The 20,656-nt window shown below is 34.7% G+C and overlaps 3 protein-coding genes across 8 annotated transcripts in view; 1 reads left to right on the forward strand and 2 right to left on the reverse strand.

Annotated features, from left to right (window-relative positions):
* The window catches only part of LOC107691825 (voltage-dependent L-type calcium channel subunit beta-2-like), a 33,465-nt gene extending 28,535 nt beyond the window's left edge, over nucleotides 1-4,930 (forward strand). For all 4 annotated transcript variants that reach the window (XM_016490631.1, XM_016490630.1, XM_016490632.1 and 1 more), the window contains exons 11-13: nucleotides 1,339-1,434; nucleotides 1,545-1,739; nucleotides 3,914-4,930. In XM_016490631.1, the coding sequence (XP_016346117.1) occupies nucleotides 1,339-1,434; nucleotides 1,545-1,739; nucleotides 3,914-4,399 (777 nt within the window). In that variant the 3' untranslated portion in view covers nucleotides 4,400-4,930. The remainder of the gene's footprint in view (nucleotides 1-1,338; nucleotides 1,435-1,544; nucleotides 1,740-3,913) is intronic.
* A 3,280-nt stretch (nucleotides 4,931-8,210) lies between these two features.
* Nucleotides 8,211-17,015, reverse strand: nsun6 (NOP2/Sun RNA methyltransferase 6). 3 transcript variants are annotated; one of them, XM_016490636.1, is made up of 13 exons: nucleotides 16,825-17,015; nucleotides 16,607-16,689; nucleotides 15,914-16,054; nucleotides 14,940-15,010; nucleotides 14,653-14,759; nucleotides 13,222-13,375; nucleotides 13,050-13,131; nucleotides 11,926-12,045; nucleotides 11,654-11,798; nucleotides 10,773-10,921; nucleotides 9,718-9,843; nucleotides 8,815-8,999; nucleotides 8,211-8,351 (listed from the first exon to the last, which is right to left on the reverse strand). In XM_016490636.1, exons 2-13 carry the CDS (start codon nucleotides 16,679-16,681, stop codon nucleotides 8,342-8,344), a joined length of 1,365 nt encoding a protein of 454 aa, XP_016346122.1. In that variant the 5' UTR covers nucleotides 16,682-16,689; nucleotides 16,825-17,015; the 3' UTR covers nucleotides 8,211-8,341. The 3 variants fall into 3 exon arrangements, with proteins under 3 accessions (XP_016346122.1, XP_016346120.1, XP_016346121.1); XM_016490634.1 differs by having other exon boundaries at nucleotides 8,212-8,351; nucleotides 14,940-15,013; XM_016490635.1 differs by having other exon boundaries at nucleotides 8,212-8,351; nucleotides 14,940-15,013; nucleotides 16,922-17,014.
* A 2,004-nt stretch (nucleotides 17,016-19,019) lies between these two features.
* The window catches only part of LOC107691828 (myosin regulatory light chain 2, smooth muscle minor isoform-like), a 6,442-nt gene continuing 4,805 nt past the window's right edge, over nucleotides 19,020-20,656 (reverse strand). The window contains exons 3-4 of the mRNA XM_016490637.1: nucleotides 20,294-20,455; nucleotides 19,020-19,525 (exon numbers count right to left, since the gene is read on the reverse strand). Coding sequence (XP_016346123.1) covers nucleotides 19,353-19,525; nucleotides 20,294-20,455 — 335 coding nt within the window. The 3' untranslated portion in view covers nucleotides 19,020-19,352. The remainder of the gene's footprint in view (nucleotides 19,526-20,293; nucleotides 20,456-20,656) is intronic.

Consider the following 20,656-nt stretch of genomic DNA (forward strand, 5'->3'; position numbering starts at 1 on the left):
AAATGTTTTAACTTTATATAATCAAATAGAACATTATAGATCAAATTATAATTAAGTACTTTACATGTTCTTCAGTATGTTAGTCAACACATCAAAATAAGTGCACTTCTTTAAAGCACAACAAAAGATTATGAAAACCATTATTTAAATGCATTTTAAAATGAAGCATTTAAAAAAGTGCACTTTTGCTAAATCACTCTGCTTAGGCTTCAGATCCCTTATGAAAAGAAGCACACTAGCATACTTTTAAAAAGAGTACTTATTATGGAAATAATATACTCTAAAAGAATATACTTAAAGAGTGAACTGAATATAATGTTTTCAGACACTTAAATGCACAATATGTAAGATTTCTTTACTAAAATATCCAAAAACCACTAGAACAGTGTTATATATTTTGCTGACTTATGTACTTACATTATCCCAAATGTTTCGAAGAATGTTTAAATCCAGAGAAATAGCTATTTTAAATAGTGGCTCGTCGCTGGTCATTGCGTCGCCTGCCAATGACGTCATAACCCCTCGATTTCCGGTTTTGTTTTGTAGAAAACATGGAAACACCAAAGACGCTTTAATATTTTCCACATTTAATTAGACCGGTGACGACTGCACAGAGTAGCATTATAACAGAACTTTCAAATGTATCTAGTGATAAAACAGCGCTGCTTTACCCCACATACGCACGACCGGAAGGAGCGAAAGCCGTCGACTGTGGCATAATAAAAGCTATATGCTAGCAATTGCTTCAGCGGCCTCGTTTCGCTTCGACGGCTTTCCGCCTCACTCTGCTTCATACTACGATGTTAATAAATCTTTAATACATTAGCTCATCCATCAACATGATTTCTGCCCGAGTCCCGTCGGATTGCATCGGCTGTGGGGATGAAGACCACAACTCCCATGATTCCACACTCAGTCACTGCGTCATCAAACTATGCCTTTGTCTCTTTGTTTATTTTGAATACGCGCCCTCTAGTGGCGAAAACTTACATACTGTGCCTTTAATTGCATGTTAATGACAATTCAAATAAATAAACTTTTGATTTGACTTTACAAAGTGCACTTTTTAAAAGTGTATTTAGGTGTGTTGAGAAACAGTCATGAAAATGTCTCTCTTAAAGTACACTTGTTGCCTTTTCTTTCATTAACACTGTTATCTGTAAGTACCATTTTTGTTTAAATATACTTATAAGATTTGAAATACACTACAAGTGCATACTTAATACGATTAAGCACACTTCTTCACAATGGTCCCTCTGATTGTCTATTAGATTGTCTTTCTGTTGTTCAACACTGATATTTTGCTGGGATATTGTTTCTGGTTTGTCCATCTTTCAGGTTTTGCAGCGGTTAATAAAGTCTAGAGGAAAGTCTCAGGCAAAGCATCTCAATGTGCAGATGGTGGCAGCAGACAAACTGGCCCAGTGCCCTTCAGTGAGTTAATTGAATAATTACTTGCGATAAACCGATCACCCTTTCTCTCTCATTCTCTGCTCTCTAACAGTTCATTTCCCTCTTCACACGCTCGTTTGTTCTCTATCCAGGAGCTTTTCGACATCATTCTTGATGAGAATCAGCTGGAAGACGCCTGTGAGCACATGGCTGATTATCTGGAGGCCTACTGGAAATCCACTCACCCTCCCAGCGTCCCGCAGACAAACCCTCTGCTGGAGAAACTCACCACAGTCGCTGCAGCCGCAGTCGCCTGCAAGGACTCACTGACTAATCCACAACCAAAGGTGCCTATGAGACTTCAGCCTGCACTTACATTAGCAAACTGAGAAAGCAATAGTAACTGTAATCAATTATTGCTGCTTGCTTGCTAAGATGAGGTTTGCATGGGTAAACACTCACATACAGAAAGCATAGGTATCTAGTTGCAAGGATATCCTAACAAAGGCTTGAATTAAAGTTTCCTAGTTAAAAAGAAGTGCAGTAGTGTACTTCAAATCTTAAAAGTATTAAAAAAACTATACTTGCAGATAACATAATAGTCATAAAAAGCCATTTAAGTGTACTTAAAGAAAGACACTTTCATGACTATTTCTTAATTTACTACTTAAGTGGGTCGAAAAAGCAGTTATTCAACTAACTGCATTTGATATAAATTTAAACACATTTTCACTTAATTGCAATTATGCAATTAAATGTCCAAAAACATTACATTCAGTTCACACTTGGATATATTCTTTTATGTATATTAAAGTATATTATTTCAATAATAAATACTCTTTTTAAAAGTTTGCTAAAGTGTACTTCTTTTTCATAAGGGTTCCAAAAAGTAATATCTCTAAATTCCCAGGCAAATTACACTTAAAATAATAAACCACTAAAAAACTTACAAGACTACATGTTATAATATTCTTTTTTTTTTTTTTAAACAAATGTCCTTATCGTTCTGTTGACAAACATTGCTGCTTCTCAGACTGAGGAGGTTACTCCTATTACAGATGAGTAGCCTCAGTCACGGTGAGTGTGTTTGTGTGTAAGACTGAAGCTCAGTCATGCTTTCATTTGACCAAGTTCAGAATAGTAAACCTAATTTCATTAGGATTTAGCTTAAAGGAATAACTCACCCAAAATAAAAACACTGTCATCATTAACTCACCCTCATGTCACTCGAAACTCTTTCGTCCATGAATCACAAAAGAATAATTTTCTCAAGCTGCTGTTTTCCAGACAAATGGAAATTGTTTATATGGGCTACTATTATGGTACTTCAGAGCTTTTGTGCTTTTTTATCTTGACCGTGCATGTTCATAATGTGCTTTTGTAAAAGAGCAGCAGCAACATTCATTTTTCCATAGAAGAAAGAAAATAATACAGATTTAAAAACTGCATATGGATGAGTAAAATGAGGTCGGGTTTGGGTGAACTGTTCCTTGGATAATCTCAGTGTTGTTGACTTTTAGAGTTTTAAATATGGAGTTAATAATTTGAATATGGATTGTTTTAAAGGGATAGTTCACCCCATTATTTACTCACCCTCAAGCCATCCTAGGTCTATATGACTTCCTTCTTTCAGACGAATGCAATCGAAGTTATATTAAAAATTGTCCTGGCCCTTTCAGGCTTTATAATGGCAGTGGGCGGGTGTTTCTGTTCAACAGTCCAAAGCAAGGCCAATAAAGTGCATCCATCCATAATAAAAAGTGCCTCACACGGCTCCGGGGGTGAATACAACCTACGTCTTTCCCCCGGAACGGCTTCCGTGAACAACATTTAGCGCAAGCTAGAGAAAAGTGATTATTACCTTTTAAATATAGATTTTTTTTTTTTTTACAAAAACGCATGGATTCGCTACAGGAGGCCTTTATTCACCCCCGGAGCCATGTGAGGCACTTTTTATTATGGATGGATGCACTTTATTGGACTTGTTATGGACTGTGGAACAGAAACACCCGCCCACTGCCATTATAAAGCTTGAAAGGGCCAGGACAATTTTTAACATAACTCCGATTGGATTCGTCTGACAGAAGGAAGCCATATAGACCTAGGATGGCTCAAGGGTGAGTAGTAATGGGCTAATTTTCATTTTTGGGTGAACTATCCCTTTAACATTGGAGAGTGATAGTAGATCTATGGAAACTTGCTTCCGCCACTGAATAAAAAAAAAGGTAATTGTGACTTTTTAAATTCATTCAGTGGCAGAAAACTGGCTTGCATATACTGTAGATCTGATGTGGTTTGTAGTGATTTGCAATGATTTCAGAGACTTGCGTGTGTGTGTGTTAAAAAATGTATGCATTGAGATGTTTACTTTGATTTTCTTACACACGGTTTCTTACAAAACAATAACAATCTTTTCGGTAAAACTACAGTAAGGTTCCATTTGGTAACATTAGTTGTCCACATTTAGTTTGTGTTTGCAAATCCATATAACTGCATTATTCCACACGTGTTGCTAAATCAGGGCAGAGTGGGCGAGCAGACAGCAGAGAGACCAGCGGACGACAGGACGGGCTTTTATGAAGACTACCATCATCATCATCACTACCAAACTCAGAAGCAAGGACGTTTGGAAGACGACAACACTGAGGAGCAAGACGCTAAAGCTAACAACGACCAAAGTGAATGGAGAAGCGGTCACAAACACCACAGCCATCATCATCATCATCATCACCACCGCCATCACAGTCGCACCACGAGGACACTTTACAAACAAGAGACGTCAGAGTCCACATATCCAGAACCTCTCGCTGGACAAACGCAGGAAGAGGAACCGCCAAACCATCATCACCATCATCACCACCAGGGCGACAAAGAGAAGGAATACGACCACAACGAGAGGAACGGCCAGCAAAGAGAAAAGCAGAGGTCACAACGAGAACCTCATCATGAGCGGGACAGGAAACGAGGAGAGGCGGAATGGGCGAGAGAGCATTACATAGAGCAGTGACACACGTGCCACATACACACTGACCTCAATCTTATGTGTTTTTACAGGCCAATGTAATGTATATGACACGTGTATCCATACACGACTTTTCCAAGTGTGGACACATTAAATAAAGACAATTATATATAATTTAATATGGCATGAATGATGAAATTCTCTTTAAAGATTGTAGAATTTTGTGTATTTATTTTTAGTTTTGTTTTTTACTTGATTTGCATACCTGGTCTTATTGAACAAATCATAGATGCATGTTAACCCAAAGGAGAAAAAAAAAAAGAGTTTGTATTTTTTTAAAACTTGCTCTGCTTTGAAACAATCTTGGCTTTCAGCTGATGTGAGTGACAGTTTCAGAAATTAATGCAAGTTTGGGGCAAAAAAGCCACCGAAAGTGACAAAAATGGCAAAATGTGTCCCCATATAGAAATCTGCTGTTTATTTTTTTATCGTACATATTTCGTAAATTCTTTAGGTCTAGTTCATTACTCAAATTTTTATTATTATTATTGTTATTATTATTTATGGAAGCTTGTTTCCACCACAGAAAAAAAAATTTAAAAGTAAATGTGACTTATCTTACAATTCTGACTTTTCTTCCTTGCAATTCTGAGAAAAGAAAGTCAGAATTCTGAGATATAAACTTGCGATTCTAAGAAAAGTCAGAAATCTGAGATGTAAACTAGAAAAGTTTTTTTACTAAAAAAGTCAGAATTGTAAGATAAAAAGTTGCAATTACTTTTTAGTTTTTATTCTGTGGTGGAAAAAAAAAAAACAGAATTGTGAGATCGCAACTGCAAGAAAAAAAGTCAGAATTGCGAGATAATAAATAGTTGCGAATACCTTTTTTATTTTTTATTCCATGGCGGAAACAATCTTCCATAATTATTATTATTTTGTTGTTATTGAATATTCTGTTCACCCAGAAAAACTTCACATTACAGGAAAAAAAAATTTCATGTTGAATTCTCGATTTCATCTTCACTGCTGATGTTTAGTTAAAAAAAAAATAGGATATTTATTTTATTTTGTGTGGATGTCATTTTGAATTGTTATTTAATGTTAATTACTTGTGTGTTAATGTTGCAAAGGTGTGTATTGCCTTGCATATAGGATAAAGAAGTTACAAAAACAACATGATAGTTTTGGTTTGTTTCTCCAGCAGTCCTGAACACTTATTAACATACTCGATTACTAACGTAACCTCGGTTCCCTGAGATACGGAACGAGTACTGCGTCTGTTTAAGACGCTTGGGGAAAACACCTTTTTCTCTGATGACTGAAGCCTTTCAATAATGCAGTGTAACTGCACGGCCATTGGTTCGTGCAGTGAATAAAAAACAAACCAATGGCTCGGCAGCGGAGCCGCCGAGAGTTCCTCTTAAAAGGAACTTTCATTAATCCTTCCATACAAAAATGTGTTATTTGAGCTGTGAAAGCTGTTTAAATTGTCCTTTTAGCAGTGAGACTACAAATCTTACAGCCCTGCATATGAATTTCTGGTTATGGATTACTGAATTTCTGTGGGTGGAAACAAAAATGGCTTAATCACACGTGGTCTTTCAAAGACTTAGTCAAATAAGGTATAAAAACTGAATTTCCATGATCTTTTGAAATTAAATGGTCAAATATACTATGCGGACATACACTGGCTTGCAGAAACAAGCTTTTCTGTCCCAAAAAAAAAAGAAAAAAAGAAAAGAGAACATTTTAACATATAACCAAACACAGAATAATGAACAATCTGAATTCTGGATGACTGCCCTTAATTGAAAACTGACGACAATTAAATAAAGACAATTATATATAATTTAATATGGCATGAATGATGAAATTCTCTTTAAAGATTGTAGAATTTTGTGTATTTATTTTTAGTTTTGTTTTTTACTTGATTTGCATACCTGGTCTTATTGAACAAATCATAGATGCATGTTAACCCAAAGGAGAAAAAAAAAAAAGAGTTTGTATTTTTTTAAAACTTGCTCTGCTTTGAAACAATCTTGGCTTTCAGCTGATGTGAGTGACAGTTTCAGAAATTAATGCAAGTTTGGTGCAAAAAAGCCACCGAAAGTGACAAAAATGGCAAAATGTGTCCCCATATAGAAATCTGCTGTTTATTTTTTTATCGTACATATTTCGTAAATTCTTTAGGTCTAGTTCATTACTCAAATTTTTATTATTATTATTGTTATTATTATTTATGGAAGCTTGTTTCCACCACAGAAAAAAAAATTTAAAAGTAAATGTGACTTATCTTACAATTCTGACTTTTCTTCCTTGCAATTCTGAGAAAAGAAAGTCAGAATTCTGAGATATAAACTTGCGATTCTAAGAAAAGTCAGAAATCTGAGATGTAAACTAGAAAAGTTTTTTTACTAAAAAAGTCAGAATTGTAAGATAAAAAGTTGCAATTACTTTTTAGTTTTTATTCTGTGGTGGAAAAAAAAAAAACAGAATTGTGAGATCGCAACTGCAAGAAAAAAAGTCAGAATTGCGAGATAATAAATAGTTGCGAATACCTTTTTTATTTTTTATTCCATGGCGGAAACAATCTTCCATAATTATTATTATTTTGTTGTTATTGAATATTCTGTTCACCCAGAAAAACTTCACATTACAGGAAAAAAAAATTTCATGTTGAATTCTCGATTTCATCTTCACTGCTGATGTTTAGTTAAAAAAAAAATAGGATATTTATTTTATTTTGTGTGGATGTCATTTTGAATTGTTATTTAATGTTAATTACTTGTGTGTTAATGTTGCAAAGGTGTGTATTGCCTTGCATATAGGATAAAGAAGTTACAAAAACAACATGATAGTTTTGGTTTGTTTCTCCAGCAGTCCTGAACACTTATTAACATACTCGATTACTAACGTAACCTCGGTTCCCTGAGATACGGAACGAGTACTGCGTCTGTTTAAGACGCTTGGGGAAAACACCTTTTTCTCTGATGACTGAAGCCTTTCAATAATGCAGTGTAACTGCACGGCCATTGGTTCGTGCAGTGAATAAAAAACAAACCAATGGCTCGGCAGCGGAGCCGCCGAGAGTTCCTCTTAAAAGGAACTTTCATTAATCCTTCCATACAAAAATGTGTTATTTGAGCTGTGAAAGCTGTTTAAATTGTCCTTTTAGCAGTGAGACTACAAATCTTACAGCCCTGCATATGAATTTCTGGTTATGGATTACTGAATTTCTGTGGGTGGAAACAAAAATGGCTTAATCACACGTGGTCTTTCAAAGACTTAGTCAAATAAGGTATAAAAACTGAATTTCCATGATCTTTTGAAATTAAATGGTCAAATATACTATGCGGACATACACTGGCTTGCAGAAACAAGCTTTTCTGTCCCAAAAAAAAAAAGAAAAAAAGAAAAGAGAACATTTTAACATATAACCAAACACAGAATAATGAACAATCTGAATTCTGGATGACTGCCCTTAATTGAAAACTGACGACAACTGGCAGACTTCAATTTGAATTTCACTGCTATAATGCAATCAAGATTGCATTCAGAAAGTATAAGAACTTGTTTTACTACTAATATATAATGAATTATTGTTGTATTGATTTATGCTGTGTTTGCATTCCCCATGCATTTTGATGAAATCTGCAGTCTGTTGCGCAAGTGAATGAGGAAAGAGTATTGTCCACACAAACTGCGAACCTAAAAATTACAAGGCGATTATTCAGTTTTCTTGAGTTGAGCAATTCTATGCACCTCACAGTGCTCATGAAGTTGCAGAATATGTATTGTTTAAAAAAAGAGGTATCATAGAAAATGTTTTTTATTATTAATTTTTACTTGCATACATTGCACAAGAAAAAATAACTGAATTTGCACACACAATCCTGTTACTATAAAAGTTTACATCCTCCTGGATCTTATTCTGGTCTGTAGTTTCCGTGAGGATCAGTGACTGTTTGTATGTTTTGTGATGGTTCTTCATGAGTCTCTGAGTAGTGGAGCACAAAATTATGCCCATTATGAAAAATTAAAAACATTATTTGATGGTCATAAAGGCAACACACTACATTAAACCAGTAAACATTTGAAACAGATGATCTATTTAAATAGTAATTTTGGGAAATGCGTAAATATGTAAATTCTGAAGCATGTTAAAATATTTTCCAAAAGGCATAATAATTTACACAAGATGATCCTATTCAAAAGTTTACATACCCTTCTGTTTCCTTTCTGAGGATTAATAAATATTTTTACCCTATGTCATTTAATTTGTGTCCTACAAATAAGTGGTTCAAGTTAACGAAAACCTGCTGCAGAAACATCACCTCACCTGATATTTAAAAAAATGTCTGTTTTTTGTTCATACGATAAAAGTCAATGGACCCACAACATATCTTTGATGTGTTCAACTGTTTAGCAGATAAAAGTGCCATACTTCTTCAGCTTACTACCTTTTTATGAACTTGGCAATAAAAAAGCCGATAGTATCTGCGTTGGCGTTTTGTAGGAGGCTCTCGGGGGAATGTGGGACACCTGCTCCTCTCCATGCTAATTCTGGCCTAAATCTCTGTAGCAGCCGCCGCTGGTCCCGTGTCAGACCTGCTCCCGACATCCCCTCCGATCCTAAAACAGGCACCTGGAAAAGAAGACAAATCCAAGCTTTCACTAACTCTCATAGCCTTTGCTCCACCACATTATAATCCCCCAGTCATATTCAACAAACACAACATTAGTTGCTGGGTTGACACGGCATATTGCAATTAAAAAAGAACTGTCTAAAATATAGTAGTTAATTACTAATACTTAAGCGATTACACTACAGTAATATCACCAGTTATATGTCAATTGAAACTTTGTTATAGACCATTTCATAATGGAAGAGCTTTCCCAGCAGTCTCTGCTTTTCAGGGGTAGGGAAGCTGTAATAAACTATAGAAGCAAATTTACTTTTGTTTAGCAGGGTATACTAAGAACAAACAAAAAAAATCACTATTAAATTTCCATTCCTTTTCAAAAGAAGAAACAATAAATAGAGATGATGGCAGTCAAGACAGATGTCAAATGTAGTCTTTGAGCACACACACATACACACACATATATATATATATATATACATATAAAAATGCAAAATTATTTGTCGAAAAATAGTCCTGTCTGGATAAGTCACTTCAGGTTTGATGTTCTTTGAGGAAAATTGTCACTTCATCTAAAGATCCAGTAATGACACGTCATTGTTTTTGAGTATCTCATATTTGTTCTGTTTTAGCTAGACTCGTAAGTATTCACTACTCAGTTTGTTTTGACAGTTCTGGGTTGTAAAATGTTTGTTGTTTTAGCAGTGTTTTTATCCTCACCTGTGGCTCTAGTGTTAGACAGGGGAATGTCTTGAGAGCCCAGGCGACCTGCTCTTCATTCTCCGCAAGCGTCACGGTGCAGGTGCTGTACACCAAAACACCTCCTCTTTTTAACAAACGCACAGCCTGCAAACAAAAGTGTGTAAAACAGACACATATAATAATCTGTAAAAGACTAACACAGCAATAAACAGCTACACAGAACCTCCTTCTGTTCAGTGACTGAAAGAAACGTTCACAATAGGTAGTCAGCCAAAATGATATAGACAACTCCAAGCGGTGTAATCCTTAACTAAAATTAATAAAAATAATTGCAATTGCAATATAAATATTAGACAAAAGAAAACTTAAAAATGTTAAAAACTTTAAAAATTTAAAATGTTGCCTTAACTAACTGAAATAAAACGAGTTAAAGTTTAAATGACTAAAATTAAAGAAAATAAAATTAAGGCTAAACAGATACATTTTAAAAAGATAAAAGCACAGAACAAAATTACTAAAAATAAAAATTAACTGAAAATATAAAAATAAAAGCTAATAAAATTATTGAATAATATAAGTAAATAAATAATAATAAATATCAAAAATACAACAATTTATAATATAACATTTTTCCTTCAAGCTGTAAGCTTGTTCCCACCACAGGATAAAACATTTTTTAAAAAGTAATTATGACTTTTAATCTCACAATTCAGACTTTTTCGCACAATTCTGAGTTTATATCTCATAATTCAGTCTTTTTTCTTGCAATTCTGTGAAAAAAATTCGCAATTGTGAGAAAAGTCATAATTACCTTTTTTTTAGCACATGGCGGAAACAAGCTTCCATGCAGCTTTGTTGTCACTGTGTTTTGTAAATAACAATTTAAACGTTGAATTTACATTTTAACCATCATAAAGAAAGCTTACATCACTTTCTAACTTTCAGAGTCTATGGTTATAGCGCCACTTAGAGGTGGAAAGCTGCAAACACATGTTACTGTGGAAAACATTGAAGCATAAAAACGCACACTGGATGAGTAGCATCAGAAGATGAGCTTTATAGTCCTGCATTACCGTAGTGAAGAGTTTTCTCTGCAGAGGCTGGTAGGAACAGACTTCTTTCAGACTCCAGCTGTAGCTCATGTTGGGTCTTTGACCCAAACCACTGCAGGGAGCGTCTAATAATATCCGGTCAAAACTCTCCTCAGGATACGGGGGACCGTCAACAAATACACACAAATCTATAATTAGTACGTCTACAAAAACTATGTTCAGCTTAAAATCTGATCTAAACTTGAAAATGAAACCTTTTTACAAATCATTATCTGCAATTAATTAAAGTAATTCAACCAGAGATTTTATTCTATTGTCTTAAGAGTCACTGTGAAAGATGGATTAAACTATAAAGAGATAATGAGAAGAACTTTTAGAAAATATGTACTCAAAATTCACTTCAGGTAAAACAGTATGTTCATAAAACCACTGAACAGGCTGTCAGTAGATTGTGTGCATAATATGTAAATAGTCCATAATGCAACGGCATACTGCAAGAATTATGTGTGAAAGAAAGAAAGAAAGAAAGAAAGAAAGGAATTTGAAATCAGAGAAACAATAACAAAATATTTTATTAAAAAAGAAAAACACGTGTGAGTCCTTCAGATAGCTTTTCTTTCCTTCAGGAAATCATATATAATTAATTAATTAATTTCAGTGGCACAATTATCACAAAGTAGTTGCTCATTTGTGCATATAATATTAATTTATGTTGTGTCTATTTATCTTTAAATAAAAAAAAAAAACGTTTGTTATTATTTTAACTACTGGTATATACATGAGTGCAATATGAGTTGCCTATAAATCCCAAATTGTTCCTCACTTTTGACGTAGAATGAAATCCGCTGAATTTAGTATGCGAGTCAGGTCTGTACTGCTGGTTTTAGATTATGGAGGCTCACCTGCACTGCATTGAGCGGGATCTGAGCTCACAGCATGCACACTGTTACAGCAATATGCTTTAATACAGTGCAACTGCAGCATCTTTGCGTTCTGAACGATCTTTTCCATTTTGGATCGGATTTTTTCCAAGGCCACAACAGTACCCTGTGGAGACACAGCATAAGATTTAAGAGTCTGTTTGTTTTCATCCAGGACTACTTTTTCTTGCCAATATTTCAAGTACTCTTATCATATAATGTCCTTACAGGATTGCTAACACACACACACTTGCCTGGTTTCCCATGAGAGAAGCGATGTGTGTGGTCTTTCCTCCAGGAGCGGCACACATGTCGAGGATTCGCTCTCCTGGACGAGCTCCTAAAGCATGACCCACGACCACAGACGGCAGGTTCTGTGTGAACAAATGCAAACATACACATTCAAAGACACCTCGATTTGGACAAATGCTCAAAATTTTGGAGACACTTGACTGAATTAGTTTCTTGTTATATTTAAAACTTTTTATATTAAAAAGATTCATGACTTATTTTTGTCTTTACACTTATCTATAAAACTGTTATTTTATGCCTTTTTGTTTTATTTTTTTATTTTTACAATTTATTGTTTTTATAAACAATTCAATAATTTATAATAATAATAATAATTATTATTATTATTAAATTTTAGCTATTTAAGTTAATAAGTTGGATCAAACAGTGAAAAAACAACAGAATCATACATAAAAGCTCCTTCAATACTGTTTAAAAAGCAGGTGTCAAATTTTATATACATTTTTATCATTTATATTTTTTTCCCCTGGAATGGAATTTTGGGGCATTTTACCTTCATAAGGGCATAAGCTTTGAAAAAAAATTTTTTGGCCAAGTTTACATTCAGTTGATTAAAAAACACTTCATATTATCTACTCATCCAACAACACCTAGAAGAGAACATTATGAAATACTGTATATTACTGCAAATATTAGCTATGAGATAATAACAGGGTAATAATGGAACAACAGTTTTAAAAAGTGATTTTTCAATATTATTTACAACAGGATCTGCGATTTCATGGGTTTAAATACAAGATTTTTGCTATAAGGGGAAAAAAAAAAACTCTGCACCAAAACCACTCCTTCCTTGTAAAAAAAAAAGAAAAAAAAAAAGCCTGATTTACAAAAGTCAGCGAATTTGCATCTACTGAATGTAACATTTTCGACAAACCAAACATGTCAGTCTCTGAGCTTCATTCTGTAAAAGAAGTATGAAATATGCAAAAAGCATTTCGAACAACTCCAGCACATTTTATAATTACCCATAAATCAAACAAAGTTCACCACTTACACTACATATGAAAACACTACTATATATACACTCATGCGAATGGTAGTTATCTGAGACACAGAAGCATGGTACCTGTAGAAAGAGCTGATCTGTAAGAACACCATCAAAGGAAGGGCTTTGATAGAGAGGCTCAGTCATTCGAATCGCAACACCCCTGAGAGACAGAGACAGACAGACATACAAGTTAAAGCGATCCTGGCTTTCAACGGAGTACATAAAGACTTGTACAGAGAACTCGACTCACTTCCCGGGTCCATCTGAGCTGAATATTTCTGAGCGATCCACCTCAGAAATCCCGTTACCCAGAAACACCTTCTTGCCCTTGAACTCTTTGGCTCCGCGTGTGCACTTGCCCTCCACATCAGAGAAAACAGACACCACCTCGCCCACTTTCATGTCTGACAAACACACAAAGACAGATTTAACATCTTAATGAATCTAAATCAGATTTTCCCAAACTGAAGAATCCTACGGACCCCCAAAGAGAACGGGAATAAATTGGCGGTCCACATTAGATCATTAATTATTTATCAAAAGACAAGTATTCATACTTATAATTTGCAATATTATATAATTTAATATCGGTACCGACTACTAGATTTTTGGTATCGTGACATCCCTATTTCTATCATGACAACTCTCGTAGAGATTTGCATGGTAATGTACATGACAATGTTAATGTATTTGTGACCATGAACCACAAAACCAGTGATAAGAGTCAATTTTTTAAATTAAGTTGTATACATCATCTGAAAGCTGAATAAATAAGCTTTCCATTGATGTATGGTTTGTTGGGATCGGACAATATTTGACCGAGATACAACTATTTGAAAATCTGGAATCTGAAAAAAATCTAAATATTGAGAAAATCGCCTTTAAAGTTGTCCAAATTAAGTTCTTAGCCATGCATATTACTAATCAAAAATTACGTTCTGATATATTTACAGTAGGACATTTACAAAATATCTTCATGGAACATGATCTTTACTTAATATCCCAATGATTTTGGCATAAAAGAAAAATGGATAATTTTGACCCATACAATGTATTGTTGGCTATTGCTACAAATATACCCCAGCGACTTATGACTGCTTTTGTGCTCCAGGGTCACATTTGGTCTTGGCGGAATAGATCTGCTACGCTGCTGCTGCTGCTGCTGCGGCAGAGCAAGTACAGAGACTTGCTACTGCCAATACATCCACAACATGCTGCTGTAAGCATGTAAGAAATACTGCTGCTGCACATATAACACATATGAACAACCCCCACAGCATACATAATCGCCCCGCAGCAGATCTATACAGGCGGGGCTGGGGAGGTGGAGGGTTTCTGAGGTGCGCTGCTAATGCTACAGCAAACACTAGCCAAGTATTTGAATGTTGAGCAGCGAGCTCATTGGCTACCGATACAGGAGAGAACCAATCAGCTGTGCCATGTGATAACGATGTGTTTATGTCAGATTGAGTTAGACCTATCGGACTGCGCCATCTAGAGTTTCATGCCAGAACTTTGGATTTTTCATATACAATTTATGGCATAGTCAGCAGGATCTAACTCTAATTTTAATGTCTTAAAAAATAACACTTTTCATTCAACACCCTGGAAGCAGCACACTAGTGTGTATACTTAAAAATAAAGACGTGTGTGTGTGTGTGTGTGTGTGTGTGCTGCTCACACTTTGGCGTGCTGAGGATGCCAGGCGTGAACACATGAGCTCCTCGAAGAACAGCATTACCACACTGAGCGCCAACGATCACTTCAGAGGCCAGCGGATCCACGGGCCTGCAGAACAAACACACGCACACAAACCAACAGCCACTGTATTACTGCAGAGTTCAGCTTCTGAGAGAACAGACATCATGCCAGCGATCGGCTCATCGTCATGCTGGATAATAAACAGAACTTATATTTTAAAACAATAACAATTATAATTTAACAACAAAAACAATATTGTGAGCATACCGAGGGCCGTGGACTGGAAGCAGCAGAACATCTGGAAGCTGTGGGTGAGTGTAAACTGATGGAGATCTTTCCTGCTGCAAAGAGACATTGAGAAAAAAAAATCCTGAAAACTATTCTAATATATTTAACTGTACATTTTAAACAACACTATGCAGAAGACTCATCATTGATTCCGAGCACCATACAGTGGCCCCAAAAAAGTGTCTAGACACTTACTAATGTCACTACTCTCTGTACTTTTGTTTACTTTTCTGTGACTTTTCACAGTCACATGTTGATGGCTCTCTAATGTCAGTTAATGGTCAAACGGCATTCACGTAAATAAATAATAAACATAAAATATTTTTTTTTATTTTATCATTTTTTAAATTTATTTACACTGTAGTTTTTAGTTGTGATAGTGTCTCAGTCCACATTATATTCATACTACAGTTTTTAGGAAACCAGTCAATTTGAATAATAATAATAATAATAATAAAGTTTACTAATTTAAAAACTCTAGACAGAGATATATTAGTATTATAATACTTCTATTTAACTTTAAAATAAAAAAATAAATATTTGACCAATTTAATAATAATTTTTATATTGCACTACTTACAATAGTTATATATACTGTATATATATATTTTTTTTTTATTTTTTTGCAGAAAACTGCAAGGAGACTTTTAAGTTTGTGTTTATTTGACAAAAGGTTTATAAATGCTTCATGAATCTGGTGAAATGCTAAAAACTTCCTTCCACAAAAATGTTGGAAAATGTGAAAATCAAATGATCACAGACTTTGTAATTTGATAATCTCACTAAGCCATATCGCGCTATTGTTTATCAGCCCCTATAAAAACGTACACACTGCCATTTTTGCAAGACATTATTTCATAAATGCATGTCTTCACACACGTCTTCTGTCTGTGTGATAATAAGCCCCGTTTTTGCATATATAACACAACATGTGAATGTGCAGAAACACACACCTGTGCTAAATGTTGCTGGAGCCGGTGCTGCATGTCCTGAAGTGAGTGCAGGTGTGTGCTGGCTCTCAGACAGGTGAACAGAGGCGGATGAGACAGACAGGACAGCAGAGCTTCAAACACCAGATCAGACTCACACACCAGCTACAGAAAAACACATGAGAAGAAGAGACATGCACTGGGTTTTCAAATGGCATGTGTGACCCTGGAGCACAAAACCAGTCATAAGTAGCTCAGGTATATTTGTAGCAATAGCCAACAATACACTGTATCATTAGAATATTAAGTAAAGATCATGTTCCATGAAGATATTTTGCAAATTTCCTACCGGGAATATATCAAAACTTAATTTTTGATTAGTGATATGCATTGCTAAGAACTTCATTTGGACAACTTTAAAGATGATTTTATAAATGTTTAGATTTTTTTTTTTTTTTGCACCCTCAGATTCCAGATTTTCAAATAGTTGTATCTCAGCCAAATATTGTCCTATCATAACAAACCATACATCAATGGAAAGTTGGAAATCAATAGAAATCTATGGAAATCAATAGAAATCTCAATTTAAAAAAATTGACCTGTATGACTGGTTTTGTGGTCCAGGGTCACATATTGTAAACTTTGCCCAGGTCATGAAAATGTAAAAAAAACACAACTTAGAGGTGAATTAACAGTTATTTGACTGAAAGTGCCCACCTCGTTGTTTGTATAAACATTGCGAAGATGTTCTCGCACTTCTGGGTTCATGGAAAGCTGAGGGAAAACTGACATTTCCGTGTCTTATGTGAAAAATAACAAAAAAAACACATTAGTGTAAGTTGTAAAACAACTATAAGCTAATCAGTCGTACAGTCTCTCACACGGCCATGTAATAAAAGTTCACAGTACACGCGTTTCCGTGATCAAAAACTCACCTTATTTCAGCGCAACATCAGTGTATTTTGACTCAGCATCTGTGTGTTTCATAAACATAACGAGCACAACGACATAAGCTCGTATCTCAGCTCTTACCGTCTTTTACTCTACTTACGTTTTAATCAGAAGTAAACAGAAAATGAATCGTTCTTCTTCGTCCTCGTGTTTTGTCGTATCCGCGGAGGTCGCACTCCACACCGCCACCTACTGTTTCCTCTGCAGCAGAGCGTGGGTAAAAATCTAAATATCAGGCTTCTCACATTGATTAAGTTTCCATGTATATCTGCAAAAAAAAAAATATGCAGAATAGCCTTAACCGGTCTAGATACTAGCTCTCTTGCCTCACTATTCTAAGATTGGGACAGAATTAAATAATGTAATATTTAAAGTTTATAATAATATTCTTGTGAATTGTACCATGTGCCTAGGGCAAGGTACACTCTACGGCAAAAGCTGCTTTTTATTATTTATTTACATTGCATGTTTGTTTGTTTTTTATGTGATAGTGTCTCAGTCCACATTATATTCATACTACTGTTTTGAGGAAACCAGTCAATTTGAATAATAATAATAATAATAAAGTTTATATCATTAACTAATTTAGAAATAAATAATATTTGAACATTATAATGATTATTTTATTTTACACTGCAGTACTTACAATACATAATATGTCTCAAATCCTTCGCTTTCAAATGTTAAACCATCATTTATTTTTATTTATTCTTTCATTTTGGCAGAAAACTGCAAGGAGATTTTAAGTCTGTGTTTAGCTGACAAAAGGTTTATAAATGTTTCATGAATCTGGTGAAAAGCTGAAAACTCCCGTCCACAAAAATGTTTGAAAAAAATGATAATATTTAATATGTAAAATTGATGTAATAATTTACAGTTTAATATTTATGTAATGTTTTCAAGTTTATAATTTAAGAGATTGAAATAGTAATATCCTTGTGAATTGTAACAAGTAAATGCAAGACTTCATTTGTCTAGCAAACCTACACTGTAAAAAATTAATCCGTAAAATAACAGAAAAAGAACTGGCAGCTCATTACACACGACATTATCCATTAATTTTACGGACATTTCTGTTAGCTCTAAAACAAAATGCAATGAAGTGTAAAATTCTAAATACTGGTAAAACACCTGTAAAAAAAATAATGTGGAAAAATTCCTTCAAATTACAGTATATCGTGCCCTATTTCTACAGATTTTATTTTAGAGTGTACCTGCAAAGCTCCCTGAAAAACTATGCGCAAGTGCACCGAGGGCAAAAGCTGCTTTAAACAGAGGATGCTCACACCAAATGTTGATTTAATTAAGTTAATAGAAGTTAATTGATAAAGAAAATCTATGACATTATTTTTGACAGCATCCTCATTTTAGTGCATTTTTACACAAGTGCCTAAAACTGTTAACAGCACTGTAGCTTTGCAGGTAGGTTTCTTCAAGCGTCTTGGAGACACAGTTCTTCTGGATTGAGTCTCAGTTTGTTCTGATTCTTCATGTTATTCCAGACAGACTGATGCTGATCAGATCTCTGTGTGGAGCACTGGCTGCTATCAGACAGAAATCTCACTGGATTATTACAATTAATGGCAAAATGAATGCTTGGAAATGCAAACTGATATTTCCTACTGACACACTACAGCAAAATATAGAAATAACTGACTTAAAACCATTATTTATATATACTGTATATTCAAAAAAAAAAAAACAAGAAACTGCACATGAATGTTTTAAGAGAGATTTATTCAAAATATTCAATATTATAAAATGTAAAAAGTTAGGCAACGAAATCAAATGAGATCAAATGCATCTAAACATTAACACGTTCACATTTTTTATCATCTGAATCACCAAAAAAAAAAAAAAAAAAACTCGTCTTAGAGATCTGAGAAACAACTTACGGAGTGAGACTATGTACTTTAAAGTAGGGTTGCAAAGGGGTGGAAAATTTCCGGAAACTTTCCAAAAATCCCTGGAATATTTTTTTAAAAAACCCTAGAAATTTTCCAAAATTTTTGGAATGTTTCCGAAATTTACTGGAAATTTTCCACCTTTTTGCAACCCTACTTTCAAGTTGCCATTATAAAAACCTAAGACATGGTCAAAATATATGGAAACATGATCCATGAGAGCCCTGCACTTATAAAATACTTTCACCAGTTAACAGTGAGGTGTGATGAAATCAAGTGGAATTTGTTCCAGTTGGCACAAAACAAAACACTGGCACACAAACCTAAGAAAAAAAACAAGTTTAAACACCACCACCACCAAAAAAAAAAAAAAAAAGGGAATGGTTCAATCTTGCATTTTAACAGCTCAAACCATGAGTGGCATTAACTGTGATCCTACATCATAATCCATTCAAAATATGAGATCTTATTCCAGTGAGTTGCACAGAGTAAACACTTACTTTTCATTCAGTATATTAAAGTTAGAGGTGGGTTCTCATGGGGATTCAGCACGGATTTCTCTCACCTAAAGGGGGGTTTTTAAAGAGGATGCAGGGTGTTTTGTTTGTTTAATCGTCTTTGTCTTTGGCTCCGTGTTTAAGAATACGGGTGAACTCCACGTAGTTGAAGTTGCTCTTTTTATCGATGGGCGCTTCTCTGAAAAGCTCGTCGACCTCTTCGTCTGTGAATCGATCACCCATAGTGGTCAGCAGCTCCCTCAGGTAGTCCTCCTGAACGAAGCCTGCGAGGAGAAACAATCACAGCTTCATCTTAGTCCAATCTGCGGGGTTTGTTAAGAGCAAAGTCTCCAAATGAGAGTATTGTTCCTCGGTAGTTCAATATTTTTGTTATACTTTCTCTACACCGCTGCATAATTCTTCACGCTCAAAAAGATTGATGCATTTGAACTGCATTACAAACTAATAAACAATGTGATGCATATTTTTATATTTGTCAGTCTCACATAAATGAAATGGAAATTTTGAAATAATACTAATAATCTGAATGCGCTTTAAACACACAGTGTCCAGGTTTATATATTTTTCATCAATAAATCCAAATAGTTTCAATCTCATACATTTTATACACCAATTTAATATTACTTATTTCACAGCTAGCCATATCTTAACCACGTTCATACTTTTTAACTGAATAAATGTAATTGTCACAATGAACTGATTTATGCTGATTCCAAGAATGCATTTGGAAAATATGATTTAAATAAAATCAAATAGTTAATAACAAACTATGCCATGATTTTAATTTTTTACCCATTTCGTTTATGCATGACTGAGAAACATGCATCACATTAAGTTTATTTTTGTTAAAAACTCTGTAATTCAAATGGATGAGAATTTTACATGCAGTTCAGATATATAAACCTCATATTTAAGCTTAAAAATCATGTTGAGTGCAGAGAGTGCATTCATTTTAAAGGCATTCATTGATGCCGAGCACGACTGTAGCAGAAATTGTGTTGCATGGATTCAATAAGAGACAATCTGTTCACCTGTTCCTTCCTCGTCAAAGCAGGCAAACGCATTACGGATGACTTCCTCCGGGTCTGTGCCGTTAAGCTTCTCTCCAAACATCGTGAGAAACATAGTGAAGTTTATGGGCCCAGGAGCTTCTGTCATCATTGCCTCCAAATAGTCTTCTTTTGGGTTCTTCCCTGAAAGACCGTGATCAGATCCACACATCAGATTCACAAACATATGTGACCCTGGACCACGAGACTAGCCATAAGGGTCAATTTTTGGAAATAAATAAGCTTTCCATTGATGTATGGTTTGTTAGGATAGGACAATATTTGTCCGAGATACAACTATTTGAAAATCTGGAATCTGAGGGTGCAAAAAAATCAAAATATTGA

Source organism: Sinocyclocheilus anshuiensis, unplaced genomic scaffold (assembly GCF_001515605.1).
Source record: "Sinocyclocheilus anshuiensis isolate Anshui unplaced genomic scaffold, SAMN03320099.WGS_v1.1 scaffold206, whole genome shotgun sequence".
Lineage (NCBI taxonomy): Eukaryota > Metazoa > Chordata > Actinopteri > Cypriniformes > Cyprinidae > Sinocyclocheilus > Sinocyclocheilus anshuiensis.